The sequence below is a fragment of the Dama dama genome, chromosome 20 (assembly GCF_033118175.1).
Source record: "Dama dama isolate Ldn47 chromosome 20, ASM3311817v1, whole genome shotgun sequence".
NCBI classification, from domain to species: domain Eukaryota; kingdom Metazoa; phylum Chordata; class Mammalia; order Artiodactyla; family Cervidae; genus Dama; species Dama dama.
The window spans coordinates 83000318-83016930 of NC_083700.1; the positions used below are offsets into that span (position 1 = coordinate 83000318).

General features: G+C 40.2%; 1 protein-coding gene across 1 annotated transcript in view; it reads left to right on the plus strand.

Annotated features, from left to right (window-relative positions):
* C20H1orf87 (chromosome 20 C1orf87 homolog) overlaps window positions 1-16613 on the plus strand; it is a 148457-nt gene that overhangs the window by 44746 nt on the left and 87098 nt on the right. The window contains exons 4-8 of the mRNA XM_061120016.1: window positions 177-411; window positions 4141-4281; window positions 4850-5113; window positions 9725-9840; window positions 13212-13401. Of these exons, the coding sequence (XP_060975999.1) occupies window positions 177-411; window positions 4141-4281; window positions 4850-5113; window positions 9725-9840; window positions 13212-13401 (946 nt within the window). The remainder of the gene's footprint in view (window positions 1-176; window positions 412-4140; window positions 4282-4849; window positions 5114-9724; window positions 9841-13211; window positions 13402-16613) is intronic.

Genomic DNA, 16613 nt, shown 5'->3' on the forward strand with positions numbered 1-16613 from the left:
GAAAATAACATGGTTTCTCTATGGTAAATGATCCCTAGACAAATAACAAATAACTCATTCAGTCATGCTGTTACCAATATTTCCACCACCAGACTAACGCCTGCCTTTTCTTATGCCAGTTTAGTGCAGGTGGAGTGTGCCCCGAGTAACAAAGTACAAAACTTGTTTCTTTGCAGCACGGAGAACCAGAAATTGAAGGCAGAAGCTCAAACAGTGCTCCAGAAATCAGTGCCTGGTGATGCAAAGCAGATCTATGGAGACCCACCAGCTCCGATTGATCCCACAGATCATCAAATCAGTCATGACCCAGATGATGGGAAAGAGAGCAAGCACCGAGAGAACAACCAGAAACCAGAGGACAGCGGGAAACTCCTAACAGGACCACTCAGTTGTAGATTTCTGGATGGCAAAGTGAGTAACAACTTCCTAAACTTTTCCTGGTAATTGGCTAGGAAATTCAGTTGGGTTGGAAACATAGACTCACATCAGCACATGCTTGTCCTAATGATAATTAATATATTTTGCATCAAATAGAATCAAAATCATTTTTTAAATCTGAAAATGAATTTTGAGGTCATTCTGTATATTGCCTCTTCACTGACTGCTAACTGAATTGGTCAACCTACTCTGTGACTAAATGATGGTTATACAGTGAAGTGTCATCACTTGTGCACATTTGGGGTGTGTTAGAGGAGGAGGGTTTGTCTGCTTTAACATTATAGGAAAAGATAATTTATTTTCAAAATCCAATGAAATCATGTCTAGATATCAAGAAATTATCAGCACTAAACTATCTTGATAGAAATGGTAATACATTATCACTGCCCTCTGTTAAGAATCAACCAAACAATCCACAACAGATTAGCTTCATAATGATGAATCTAAATGATTATTAATTTGTAATTAAAAAGTAAGAGTAGCAGCAATAGAAAACTGGACCCAAATTAAGACCAACTGATGATTCATTGATAACGAAGTACCATTCCCAAAAATTGCTGAAATTGCAATTAAACAAATATATAGAGGAGGAATTTTGCAGCACTGCCAAGAATGAAGTGACAGTCAGATATTTTAGTAGAATACTGAATTAGAGTCTGCAGTAAACTCTAACATAACTATCTTTAGTTTACAATTTTAATAGCCCTTTCTAAATCACTCAGATGCTCACTAGTTTTCAGTCATGAGAATATAAAAGCCTGTGGATTTGTGATCTTTTATTCATTAGAACTCTGCAAAAATTACAATATGGAGTGGCTACCAATTCACCAGTGGACCTCAGACCATGTTCTGCAAGGTCTCAAACACTGGGGACTTCTCATTTTTCTCCTAAAAATTTTATTGATCCTTCTAACTGTAACATATTATATACTCATGTGAAATTTTGGAAAATGGAGGGCGAATATAAAAAAGAAAAAATAAAACACAAAGAAAAATAGTAGTTTATTTCTTTTTCTTCTTTTTTTCCTGCATAGATACCAAATACGAGTCATCACATATATGTTCTTTGTCATCCTGGTCTATTCACTTCATATCAAGAATTCTCCCCCAGCTTCAAAAAATTCATCCTAAGCATTATGTTTAATGTCCCTGTGAGAGTCATACTCAGAAATAACACTTAGACAGAATTTGCTACGTGCCAGGCACTATTCTAGTTTCCCTGGTGGCTCAGATAGTAAGGAGTCTGCCCTCAATGCAGAAGATCCAGGTTCAATTCCTGGGTCGGGAAGATCCCCTGGAGAAGGGAATGGCAACCCACTCCAGTATTCTTGCTTGGAGAATTCCATGGACAGAGGAGCCTGGTGGGCTATGGTCCATGGGGTCCTAAGAGTTGACTGAGTGACTAACGCACACACAGAGGCACTATTCTAAGCTCTTTACATATATTAACTAACTTTCTACTCCCAAGCACTCAGTGAGGTAGGAACTTTTGTTATCTTCAGATCATAGATGAAGGAACTGAAAACCAAAGAAGTCAAGTGCTTTGCCCAGGTCATAAGTCTGAGAAGTGGCAGAGCCACAGTTGAGGTCCAGATTCTAGGGCCTTAATCCCCAAGCTATATTCATTCATTTATATGGATATAACATGTCTCATTTAATCCCTATTGATGGGCATTTAAGTCATTTCTAGTTTTTCTGTTATAAATGAAAATTTGTTTGACCTCTCTCTACCCATTTGGGATACAGTGTCTGCATTAGCCACTGTAACAGGCAGAGTGTTCACTGGGTAAGTTGTTCTTGGACCTCCACGTTCTGGATACTTTACTAGCTCTGCAGTGCCAGATGGAGACAATTTGTCCCTCCCCTCCCAGGATTCAAGAGGTTTCTTATGGGAGGCTCAGCAGGGCTAACACCCACCCATCAAACACAGCAAGACCTCGTGGGAAGTGCGGGCCCGGACTAATTGGTTCTGTCTGCCGAGTGTAGGATCCTGGCTGGCCAGATGGCAGCCGTGGCTGCCTGGTACAGAGACACTCATTACCACCTTGACTAAGTGGTAAGTGGAATCCTGCCACAGTGAAAGAAGTAAACCAATCAGAGCTCCTTGTAGATTCTTATGCTTCACATATAGATGAAAATAAGCTTTCCTGTCTGGGATGTAGCAGGCAATCTGGACCGGCTGAATTTGCTCTAAACAAAAGTAAACGTGGGTTAAGGATAGGCAAGTGTGAAACTCTGTTCTAAATTACAGGTAAACTCAAAGATAACATTAGGAGGAGGTAAGTAAAGCTGAAAATGTTAAGAGAAGCAATAGTTTCATGAATGCAAGAACAGTAAGATATCTTAGAAATCAGCAAATACAAACTCTCATTTCACCAATGAATAATAAGAGGCCCAGAGAGCTTAAATGATGTTTCAAGATCTCACAGACAGAGCCTGGCTCTTCTTACTGCCAGCCCTAGGATCTTTTGTCTCTTAAATTCTCTCCTGATACATTTTTAAAAATACATATATGCTGTTTAAACTGTTTCTCAGAAGTATCAGCTCTGCTTTCTCTCAGAAAATAAAAAAGAATCTGTGACTAGCAGCAAACTCAGTAGCACAGTTTCAAAAATAAAATTAAAGTGTGCTTTTTGCATCTGGCAGCATGAGAATGAAAGTGTTAGTGCTTTAATTTTAATAATTATCACAGTTGATTGGTAGTATGTTCTTTTCAAAGCCATTTTGCTTGTTTTATCTTGCTTTTCCTCCACAACTGCCTATTCTAGAACTCGGCCACTCCTGCTCACTCAGCCAACTCTAGAGAGCTTTTTTATTTTTCTTTAAAATGCTTAATGACTATAAACCCTTCAGGTTCCTATTTATACTGATAGGTTATTCAATATAAACTATTAAATGAGTATGGACACTCAGTTTTCAGTGAATCCCTCTCATAATGTTTCCTTTCAATGACCTGATATTAAATATGGCCATGTGGTTCAATTTGTACCCTGGATTTCCTTTTAATCAGGTGTGGTGAGGTGACAGATAAAGAGACAACCGACTTTGAAAGAATTTATTACTTACATTTCCCAGGGAAAGGGGGTATGCCACACTGTGCAAGGCCACATGTGGAAGCACCAAGGTTAATCAGGAGGCAGAAGAATGAGGGAAAAGCACAAGCCACAGCCTTTATTGGGGTTTCCATGGGAAAGGTGATGAGGACAGGGTAAACAGATTAGAACTGGCTGGTTTGAACAACTCCAGTGAGTGGGCTTTGGGTAGAGGGGCTATCCCCAGTCTGATATGTGGACCTAGGTTCATTTGGGACAGGGAAGATACTGAGTTGATATGTGAGTTAGATAAGGGAGGTGGTTAGAGACATGGATTTAGGGTTGATTGGTTTGCATATGAAAGATGTGTTTGCAGGCTTACTTTTTCTTTGTCACAGACACCTTTTATCATACACAAATGCAAACACGTCTAACTGCGCATTTATTTATCAAACTTGTGTTAACTGCATTATGCTGAAATTAATGTTGAGGTAAGCTTTCTTCTTTGGGGATTAAATGACTCAATGACCATGGGGGTTGAAGTCTTTTGGAATGGGAACATGTTTTAAAAATTAGTTGGCTCACTCATATTTTCCTTTTTTTTTTTTTTTCTCTTTCTCTTCCCCCATCCCTTCTGATCCTTATTACCATTTATCTTGGCTTCTTTAAGGTTTCCAACCAGGCAAATGTCTACTGCATCTCTCAACCAACTGGAGACCAGTCCCTGTCCTATATCCATGGCCTCCCCAGGAGAAACTTTAGAGACTGGTCCTTAGAACAGATGGCAAGGAGCAGCTCTGACCAACCCAAGGTGTGTATCATAGGAGCTGTTGAGCTGGTTTCTATTTCAGATAGGGATATTATTTGTCAACTGTATATTTTGATGTGGAACAGATAATAAGATGGTCTAAGATAGACTGGTGGATACCACATCTGATATGTCTCATCAGCTTTCCAGGAAACTTCCCTGGGAGCCCACAGGCAAACCTCAAATGTCCCACCTGACCATCACATCTTCCTTCCCTCTTCCTCCTCCCAGATCCCAGTCTTTAAGATCTATCATTCTAAATTCTAATATAATAAAAAAAATGTATTTTGTAAAAGACAAATGATATAACTTAAGGAGGCTTCTATCAGAGTATGTGCTCTGAAATGATTTGCTTCTTTTCTTTGCCTAAAGGAAAAGATTTTGAGGTATTATAAACTAATGAATACATCCAGATTGAATACTTATTTTCAAGTATAAGTATTCTTCCTATTTGGGACAAGACCTGAATGTGGAGGCTCTGATACCAACTCAAGTACTCTTCTGCTTCCTTGCATTGGTCTTCCCTGTTAATTTGTTGTTGTTGTTATGTCATTGTTTGTTGTTGTTTCAGGATATTGGCCAGAGACCAAGTGGAACAACAAAAGAAGACACTTTTCTTCTTGCCCTGGTCAGAAGAGAACTCAAGTCTCTTCCTTTGAGTTCTGGCTTATTAGACAAACTTCAGAAAGAGCTGAAGATACTGGATCCTGTCTCTTCAGGATTTCTTCTTCAATCTCAGCTGAGCCACCTCTTCTTAAGGCTTGAAGTCCCTCTGCAATTGCCAACAGTCAAGATCCTTTGCCAGAGATTTTCTAGGGGGAGCTCTCCTGAAATGGTAGGACTATCTTGTTATTTTAAGTATGAGTTCCCTTTTGTTTATTTGACTTGTACCCACCAGAGTAATAGAATCAAAAGATAAGTTTCTTTCTTGAAAATAACCTTTACCATTGACCCCTAAGATACAAAGCCTATTTATAGTCATATGTAGAAATCTCTAGTCAGATAAGACCCAAATAGAAGATAGATTTAGGTCTTTTGTTGTTGTTGCTCAGTTGCCCAGTCATGTCTGACCCTTTATGACCCCATGGACTGTAGCACGCCAGGCCTCCCTGTCCCCCACTATCTCCCGGAGTTGGCCCAAGTTCATGCTGTTTGCATCAGTAATGCCATCCAGCCATCTCATCCTCTGATGCCCTCTTCTCCTTCTGCCCTCAATCTTGCAAAGTATCAGGGACTTTTCCAGTGAGTCATCTGTTCACATCAGATGACCAAGATACTGGAGCTTTAGCTTCAACATCAGTCCTTCCAATGAAAATTTAGAGTTGAACTCCCTTAAGATTGACTTGTTTGATCTCCTTGCTGTCCAAGGGACTTTCAGGAGTCTTCAACACCACAGTTTGAAGGCATCAATTCTTTGGCATTCTGCCTTCTTTATGGTCCAGCTGTCACAACCATACATGACCACTGGGAAGACCATAGCCTTGAGTATATGGACCTTTGTCGGCAAATAGTGTCTCTGCTTTTCAACACACTGTCTAGGTTTGTCATTGCTTTCCTGCCAGAAGGCAATCATCTTCTGATTTCATGGCTTCAGTCACTGTCCGCAGTGATTTGGGAGCCCAAGAAGAGAAAATCTGTCATGACTTCCACTTTTTCCCCTTCTATTTGCCATGCAGTAATGGGGCCGGATGCCATGATCTTAGTTTTTTTGGTTTTTTTTTCCTAATATTTATTCTTAAGCCAGCTCTTTCACTCTTCTCCTTCACCCTCATCAAGAGGCTCTTTAGTTCCTCTTCGCTTTCTGCCATAAGAGTGGTATCATCTGCATATCTGAGATTGTTGATGTTTCTCCTGCCTATCTTGATTCCATCTTGTAACTCATCCAGTCTGATATTTCTCATGATGTGCTCAGCATATAGGTTAAACAAACAGGGTAGGATGGGGAAGACGTGTAAATCCATGGCTGATTCATATCAATGTATGACAAAACCCACTGAAATGTTGTGAAGTGATTGGCCTCCAACTAATAAAAAAAAAACAAAACAAAACAAAACAAACAGGGTGACAGCAGACAGCCCTGTCATACTCCTTTCTTGATCTTGAACCAGTCAGTTGTTCCATACAGAGTTCTAACTTCTTGACCCACATACAGGTTTCTCAGGAGACAGGTAAGATGGTCTGGTATTCCCATCTCTCAAGGAGCTTTCCACAGTTTGTCATGATCCAAAGAGTCAAAGGCTTTAGCATAGTCAATGAAACAGAAAAAGATGGTTTTTTCCTGAAATTCCCTTGCTTTCTTTTATAATCCAGTGAATTTTGGCAATTTGATCTCTAGTTCCTCTTCCTTTTCTAAACCCAGCTTGGACATCTGGAAGTTCTTGGTTCACATAATGCTGAAGCCTAGCATTCAAGATCATACCACCATGTACCACCATGGAGTTTAGCCCTGCTTAATTTCTCTTTAAAAGGCTTCCTGTCCCAACTTTCTTTGTCTGCTCTTAACACCATTGGAGTAGTTATAGATTCAAGATAACAGGTATGTTTACAAGGGGATCAGTCTATAGGCTCTGAGGTTAGAATGGAGAACTTGATAAAGATGTATCATGACAGTTCCTAGAGATTCAGAGATGGGAGGCATTTTTGAAATATAGTTCATCACCATCATTTTACTAATTAGGAAACTGAAACCCAGAGGATCAAGAAACTTGCTCAGGAAACCGAGAGAATTAATGGCAGACCCAGGACAGAGATAAAGGTTCCCCAAAGATAAGGCCAGGGTTATTTTTCTGAGCATTGCACTTCCCAAGTTCATACTCTAAGGGAATACATAGCATAGTCCAAGTGTAACAGAATTCTGGGAGTGAGAAAACAATATCCTAAAATAGGAGGAAACAATAGCAATGGAAAAATCATAAATGAGCATGTGTTGATGAAAAATTAGGCCAAAACTAACCTCATAGGGCTAATGTGAAGATTTAGTAATATAATAAATGCAAATTACCTGGCCTCATGTTTAACATTTAGTAGGTTCTGTCTCCTGCCCACTCCTAACCTGCAAAAATAGAATTGGTTGTGTATTTATGAAAAGTATTTAGCAATACAATGTCAACCTATTAGTGTAACCTTTATGAATCTTCAGTTCAAGTCAATTTTCCAGCCTGAGTCCTAGTTTTTATCAGGACCTTATCTGGCTTTCTTTCCCCACTGCTACCCACCTCCACAACCCTGGAGTTGTCTGCCCATCAGAGTCCGTAGAATAATCATCCAGTCAAGCAATGGAAATGGATGACATTCTTTTAGTCTTTTCCTATGTAAAAAAAAAAAAAAAAAGAAATAGGTAAATAAAGCCTTGCCCCCAAGTAATCTGACTTTATCTTTTGAATATATCTAAATATAAGTATATAATATGAACAAAGCTAGTGGATGTGATAGAACTCCAGTTGAGCTATTTCAAATCCTAAAAGATGATGCTTTGAAAGTGCTGCACTCAATATGCCAGCAAATTTGGAAAACTCAGCAGTGGCCACAGGACTGGAAAAGGTCAGTTTTCATTCCAATCCCAAAGAAGGGCAATCCCAAAGAATGCTCAAATTATCGCACAATTGCACTCATCTCACATGCCAGCAAAGTAATGCTCAAAATTCTCCAAGCCAGGCTTCAGCAATACGTGAACCATGAACTTCCAGATGTTCAAGCTGGTTTTAGAAAAGGCAGAGGAACCAGAGATCAAATTGCCAGCATCCTCTGGATCATCGAAAAAGCAAGAGTTCCAGACAAACATCTATTTCTGCTTTATTGACTATGCCAAAGCCTTTGACTGTGTGAGTCACAATAAACTGTGGAAAATTCTGAAGGAGATGGAAATACCAGACCACCTGACCTGCCCCTTGAGAAACCTGTATGCAGATGAGGAAGCAACAGTTAGAACTGGACATGGGACAACAGACTGGTTCCAAATAGGAAAAGGAGTACATCAAGGGTGTATATTGTCACCCTGCTTATTTAACTTCTCTGCAGAGTACATCATGAAAAATGCTGGGCTGGAGGAAGCGCAATCTGGAATCAAGATTGCTATGAGAAATAATAATAACCTCAGATATGCAGATGACACCACCGTTATGGCAGAAAGTGAAGAAGAACTAAAGAGCCTTTTGATGAAAGTGAAAGAGGAGAGTGAAAAAGTTGGCCTAAAACTCAACATTCAGAAAACTAAGATCATGGCATCCGGTTCCATCACTTCATGGCAAATAGATGGGGAAACAGTGGAAACAGTGGCTGACTTTATTTTTCTGGACTCCAAAATTACTGCAGATGGTGATTGCAGCCATGAAATTAAAAGATACTTACTCCTTGGAAGGAATGTTATGACCAACCTAGATAGCATATTAAAAAGCAGAGACATTACTTTGCCAACAAAGGTCCATCTAGTCAAGGCCATGGTTTTTTCAGTAGTCATGTACGGATGTGAGAGTTGGACTATAAAGAAAGCTGGGCGCCAAAGAATTGATACTTTTGAACTGTGGTGTTGGAGAAGACTCTTGAGAGTCCCTTGGACTGCCAGGAGATCCAACCAGTCCATCCTAAAGGAGATCAGTTCTGGGTGTTCCTTGGAAGGACTGATGTTGAAGCTGAAGCTCCAGTACTTTGGCCACCTCATGCGAAGAGCTGACTCATTTGAAAAGGCCCTGATGCTGAGAAAGATTGAGAGCAGGAGGAGAAGGGGACGACAGAGGATGAGATGGTTGGATGGCATCACTGACTCAATGGATATGGGTTTGGGTAGACTCCGGCAGTTGGTGATGGATAGGGAGGCCTGGCGTGCTGCAGTTCATAGGGTCGCAAAGAGTTGGACACAACTAAGCGACTGAACTGAACTGAATATATATAATCAATATATGAGACTTGTGAGAGAAAGAGAGAGAAGGTAGAGGCTAGGTCATGCTGTTGTAATAAAGAGCCCCAAAGTCTCTGTGACTTAAAAGAACGAAAGCTTATTTTTCATAATGAGTCCTGCCTAGGCTCTTCTCAGTACCATCATCATCTTAGCTCCAAATCCAGGCTGGTGAAGCATACACTCTGGAGTATTAGTGGATGTGATGGCAGAGGGGATGAAAAGATATCTGGGCGGGTTTCATGTCAGCAGTTTAATCCTCAGCCCAGAAGTAGTGCATGTCACTTCTGCTCTCAACCCACTGGCCCAACTGATCATCACCCTACTCAACCATAAAACAACCAGGAAGTATCATTTTACCATATGTCCAGAAGGGAAAATAAAAAGAATTGTTGGTCAAAAAAAAAAAAAAGCACTAGTAATCACTATATTTTAAAATCTGTTTTAAAATTTTCAATGCTAAAAATTTTCCAAATACATTTTATCTCAGCAGGTATCTTCTTTCCCCTAAGTGTAAATTAAATGAGGATGTTCTCTTTGATATTTAATTTTCAGGTGAATTATGAAAAGCTACTCTGGTTTTTAAAAGTTGCAGCTTCAGAAGATACAGAGCAAAACAAAGGAGTTGAGGACAGCAATGTAAAAGAAATTCCGAGTAGTAGCCATCAAAGGTACTTTTCTCCCTATATATGGGCATGGTGTGTATAGACTTCCAGAGCTAGCAGGGATCTTGGAAGTAATACACTTGAAGACTTCACCCCATGCAGAATCACTTCGCTCTTTACCAATTTTGCCTTTTGCTTATAGTTTTCTTTTTTCCTTCCTGTGCAGGCATGCATACAAAGTTATTTGCAACAATGTGTCTTTTTTTACGAGATTGCCATGTGAAAATGAAAAACCTCGTTATGAAATAATAAATGAGTGTGTACCAGGCAGAGTTCATGTGCACATGGTGTGATTCCAGAAATATGTTCAGACAGTGAACTCCTGGGTTATAGGCACTAGCAGAAAAAGGCTTGAGGTACAGAAATCAGTAATTCCTTCATGTAATCTCAAAGGAAAGAAATAACCCAACATAAATATAGGATGTGAGGAATAGCATTAGAGATGAGACACAGTAAAGCACGATAGTCTGTGCTCTCCACCAAAAATGGCAAAATGCAGTGGTTAGGAGCATAACTTCCTACTGACAGAGACCTAGACTCCGTTCCTGTTTCTGCCCATTTAGTGACTCTGTAAACTTGGGCTGGTCACTTACACTCTCGTGCTTCTATTCTCCAGCTGTTAAATGGAAACAGTGATAGATTTCCTTTCACTTTATAGATTTGTAAGAGGAACTGAGTTAGTCAATGCATAGTTCTTAAAAGTGGTACCTGATAGGGTTTGTTACTATTTTGAAACTATCCCTGGAGGTTCAGATAGTAAAGAACCTGCTTACAATGCTGGAGACCTAGGTTAGATCCCTGGGTCAGGAAGATCCCCTGGAGAAGGGAATGGCTACCCACTCCAGTATTCTTGCCGGGAGAATTTCATGGACAGAGGAGCCTGGCAGGCTACAGCCCATGGGGTTGCAAAGAGTCAAATACAACTGAGCAACTAACACTACTATTACTACTACCAGAAGACATCCTTTCCAGTTCCAAATAATGTGACATAGTTGTTAAAAGCCACGGCATTGAAGTGTATCCCTTCACTCTAGGAAAAAGGCCGGGTTTCCTATAAAAATGTCCCCGGACTAAGTGATAGACTGGATTCCTTTCTACAATGTGCACTGTGCCCTTTTTGATTGCATTACTTCATTCTACACGCATCCATTGAATGCCAGCTGCTTGCCAGGCACACTTTGCTGAGCACAGTGAATTCAAAGATTGGCAAGGCCCAGTCTCTCCCTCAAGGGCTCACAGTCCAAAGAAAGTGATGCTGCCATATGGGTACACCATCAACTATCACTTGGAGCAACTTCCCTGCTGAGAGCCATAAATCCCTAGCAATATTTAATAATCAGCAGCCATACTTCATATAGTACAGATAGTGAGATTTGCAACCTGAGAAGTAGGAGATGATGCATCAGAACAAATGGCCACTTACTGGCAGATATGGGTCTCATGAATCCTAGACAGGAAGCCTTTCCTGAGCCCTAGACTAGGTTATATCTCTTTGCTGTATAACCTCATAGCCCTTTCTTTTTATAGTAGTCGTTGTGCTTATAATTACTTCTTTGACATTTGAGGTAAGGAATAGTGTCTTTCCTGGCCAACTCAGTGTCCAGCATAGTTCTAGCATAGTTCCTGGCACATGGGAGGTGCTCAATAAAGATCTGTGGAATGTCATCAGCACCTCCAATTATCCAAAGAGCTTGCATTATTTCACTTGCAGGAACATTTGGATATCTACTATATAAAAAAGGCCCATAAAGATATCATTTTGAATTCATCAGAGAAGGTGCTGCTCTATATAAACCAGACAGTGTGTTTGCAGAAGTGCAGGACTGATGGCCTGTAATGAATCCAGGCTCTTTATTAATTAATGTACAGCTCAGAAAAAGTCCCTCCCATGTTCTGTCAGGTAGAGCTTTATGTGGGACAGCTCTATGATATTTAAAATGTCTCCAGCATCACCAGTGGCAACAGCTTTCATCACCTAAGTTGGACCAGATGAAGTAAACTCCTGCAGCAGGTTTTTCTATAAAATCCACCAGCTGCAGTAAATGGGCTCCATATAAAACCTCCCATTCAGTACTCCGTGTACTGAGCCGAGGGCCAAAGTCTTTTTTATTAATTCCTTCCTACAGAAACTGGTGTTACAAGAAAAGCAAAGAGGAAGGAAACCTTCTGATTCAAATCTGGAACAGATATATCAGATTGGCAAAGCCAATCAGCCCACATCTTACGGAACAGTTTGCAAGGGAGGTCAGACAGAAAACAACAGCTAAACAAATCAGGAAGCAAGCGCAACCTGAGGGAAACTTACTACAGGAAAAGAACAAGGAAATTTGAAAGAGTTTCTCAAGCAGGGGGTTCAGGAGCACTAGAGGGGCTGACTGTGAACCTCAGTTCCAAGTGCCTCACTCAGAGACATCATACTGGCAACTGGAAACTGACCACGGTGGGAGTTTTTGCACCATGAAAATTAGTAAGGCTGCAGATTACGGCTTTATCTTGGAGAGGTGGTCATTAATGATTTACCAGCATGCCACTGAAAGGAAACTGATTTACATGAATGGAGTTTGGGGGATGTCATAGAATGTCTGTCTAGAGAAGTGTAGCGTAAGTTGAAACAGAGGAAACAGGAAAAGCTTCACTCTGAAGGAGATAGCACAGCTTGGATCTGGAAGGACACATACACTGGAATGCTAAATGAGTAAACACCTCAAAGTAGTTTCATAAAATAAATGACTATAATACTTTATCACCTTGTTGTTTCTCACCAATCATTTAAAGAAACAACAAACAGATACACCATCTTAGTAACTATATATATATGCATGCCAGATGATAAGTAAATAATTGTTCCCACACATTTTCTGGGTTTTCCAGATTCAAAGAGCAGAGTCATGGATAATGAAGGAAGTTTACCTGGTTCAAGATTTCCTTCCAGATAGCTTCCCTGGCTACAGGGATCTGGTAGGATCTGCTTTGCTTGTGGCAATGGACAGTTTGGGAATTTGCTATCAAACTGCTATTGATATTTGCTATCAATAGTTATCAGGACTTACAAAAAGTATTAATAAAATAAATAGGTAAGTAAATTGCTATGGTCAATTCTAAGTTTTCCTCACCTGGAAAAAAAATTAGTGGCTTACAAGTTTTAGTCTATGATCTAGTTGAATGGATTGGTACCTCTGAGAGAAGAGACTGTGGAACTCACCAGACTAGAACAAACTTTAGCTGACCTGTGCAATCTCCACATGCAGTCCCGTGACGAGGTTACCCAGATTTAGGAGTCCTTGCTGGGTGGATTCTCTGGTTCCACGGTGTATAGCAGGGGTAAGAGATGTGGTATGAAAATATACAGCAGCTTTGAATAACTCATCTTTTCACAGCCTTTCTCCTGCTTCTCCAAGCAGTATCGCCCCTCAAGACTACAACTCACAGTCAGAAGTGAATGAGAGCCTGTTGGAAGTCCTGAAGATGGCGCTAAGGGCAACCAACGCCAAACTCAACATAGAGAAACTCAATCTGAGTTTTCGAAAAGAAGATCGCTCATTCTCTGGCTGCCTGCCCCCACCCAAGGTAACCTAAATTAGATTTCAGATTCATTCATCTCCAGAAGGCAATCTTGGGGCACTGCGTCTATAGTAAGAAGGTGCAGTTCACTAAGAATAAACATACTGAGATCCATAACTGGCTAGCTTTGAAATTAGGAGTGCATATATACTAATTATGTAGGTTCTAGGAAAATTTTAACTATGTAAGTTCAGTATTTATTATGTAAGTCTAATAGTCCCTTCCCAAATTTTAATCAAGTAAGAGGAAAATAACGAGGTCAAGAAAACAGAATGTTTACAGTAAAGATTTCCTTTTCCTGTTTTTACCTCTAATTTCTTATGTAATAAATTGGCCATCTCTTTGGAAATCAAACCATTTCTTGTTTAATAGAAACTTTAAAATGAGGGCTTCCCTGGTGGCTCAGTGGCAAAGAGTCCACCTTCCGCCAATGCAGAAGACATGAGTTTGATCCCTGGTCCAGGAGGATCCCACATCCCTAAGCCCATGTACCACAACTGCTGAGCCTGTGCTTTAGAGCCCAAGAGCCTAAACTACTGAGCCCACGTCCAGCAGCTACCGAAGCCCCACGCCCCAGAGCCCGTGCCCTGCAACAAGAGAAGCCACCACACTGAGACGGCTACACAGCACAGTGAAGAGTGGCCCGTTCTGACCGCAGCTAGAGAAAGCCCACACAAAGGCCGTGAAGACCAAGCACAGCCAAAAATAAATAAATACAGTTATATTTAAAAATCAATTTTAAAGGAATCAAAAGACACTGAAATGAAAATTCAAATTTAAAAAAAGGCCCAGTTTTGATCTGTGTTCTGCCTGTGGATTACATTTCACAATTAACTTATTTTCTGCATCCAAGAGGAGAAAACCAAGAGTAAAGAATTGTGAAATATGCCAAATTAGTCCAGGAATTAATTACCTACACGGGGCCGTTTTATGCTAACAATAGACAGTATGACAATATCCATATAATATTTCACAGTGGAAAACAAATATTTTTTCCAAGGATAAGTGTTCATTTATCACACCCTCTACCAGCTTCCCGTGAGGTCAGCAGGCGGCACTCTGTTCTTTAGGGACACCAAAATTATAGGGACTGATGTGGTTTATTGCTGACAGAGATTAGCAATGCTGTTTGGGAGCATTAATTAACTGGGTAGATATGTTTCATAAAAGAGGATCCAGAACCATATTAACTCATGTGTTGTATTTAGCCAAACAAACTCCAGCATGAGGTTACCTTGGATACAGGTAAAATAATAGTGACCATATTGACTGCAATTCCATTCACAAAAACTTGCACCACCAAGCTTTGCTGAGTTCTTCCTAAACTGCCAAATACTACATTAAATGTTTTACTTATATTTACTCATTTAACATTTACAGGTAAGTGTAAGATCTAGGTAGATGTTATAATAGCCATTTAATAAATGAAATAAACCACTGATTCTCAGAGAAGACAACTGAATCTCTTAAGGACCACAGCTAGCAAGAGGCAGAGCCAGGATTCAAATACAGAATGCTGGACACTGAGAGACAGAATTGGAACTCCAATAGGCAGATGATAGCTGGAAGATTTCACTGAGTCCAGGATACAGGAATTAAAAATCCAGAGGAGGAGAAAGGATTGTAATTTATAGGGGAAAAAAAGGTCCTGAAGCAAAGATTGTAAAATGCCTTTCATCCAGGTAAACAGGGGTTAAGAATTGAGAGTCAGAGAATTCAAAAAAGCAAGTGATGTTTACTAAGAAACCAAGGACACAATGTGCTGAAAGTGGATTCTTATTCTATGACAGAAGTAACTTTTTATGTACTTTTTCATTTATACAGTCAACTAACTATGCAAAGGCAAAGTCACATGATAGTGTGTATATGTGTGTGTGTGCGTGTGTGTTGTATACATGAATATTAAACACACAAGCATGTTTCACAAGAAGAGAGAACATTACAGGAGATTCCACACATCATAAATGGCCTTTATTATGTTTTTGAGAGGATTAGCAGAAATTGACTAAGCAGGAATCACTTTTTGTCAGATTAGAAAATACATAATAGTATCAGTGAAGCTTGAATGTTCTCAGATGACACTCATAGAATGGAATATGAACGACTTGAAAATCAAAATAAATTTGCTTAAGCTCTTTGAGTCTCTGCTTTTTCATCTAGAAAAAAGTGGGCTCCAAATAACTATCTCCTGCGTCTATTGTGAGGATTAAGTAAGATAAGTATGTGAAAGCACTTAGTATACTGTCTGATATGTGAGGCACTCAGGAAATAGGTTTCCCTTCCTTATATATATATATATATATATATATATACTTTAAAATTTAAAATCAGTGTTTGGTGAAATTACTGCTGCAAAATAGTCTAAGGAAGGAGGCTCTTTCCCAGGGTCAAGTGATGGCCACATGGAGTGCTGGCTGTCAGAGAAGGCTCTGAATGTCTTCCCCCCACAGCTGGCCCTGAAAGCTTAAATTTGTGGATCATATTGAAGAAAATGGGGCACATTTTCCTTGAAGCTGGTCTGCCTCTCATGAGCCATCTGGCATCTCTTAAGACATCTGGAACTCACTCAAAGTATATTACAGTTCTGGGAGGCATGGCAAATAGAACTGTGTTTCCCCAGAATGTGAGATAAATTGAGGCCCAACGGACACTAGATATGACATGCAGCAGCAGTTGCACCCCAACATCCTGTTGCTGGACACAGGACTTCAGAGGAGACTGGGAAAGGCCATCTGAACTGTTTCTCTTTTTGATCAATAGTTCTAAATGGCAGAAGGGAGACGATCTCAGACCTCCTGAAGTTTCCCATGAGACCTATGCACCCTGTATTCAGAGGGAGAGAAGAGCACATGCCCACAGCCAGTATTGCAGAGGGTTCGCAGATCACCTGTACCTCCTCAGATAACTTACAGCTGTTCTGAGGGATGATCTATGGGTCTTATCATTCAAATCAATGGCACTGTCCCCATTCTCAAAGGACAGTATAAAAACCTATCTCATATCCGTCATCCTTGTTCTGTGGACTCACTCATTCTGTCCCTCTGTCACATCCTTCATTCAATGATGGCTCAAGAGGCACTCCTGAGGGCAATGTGGATCCACATACATTTATTTATTAACTTCCCTGACCATTATTCATATCAGGTATGATGGTAAAGAATCCACCTGCAATGCAGGAGACCCGGGTTTGATCCTTGGGTCAGGAAGATTCCCTGGAA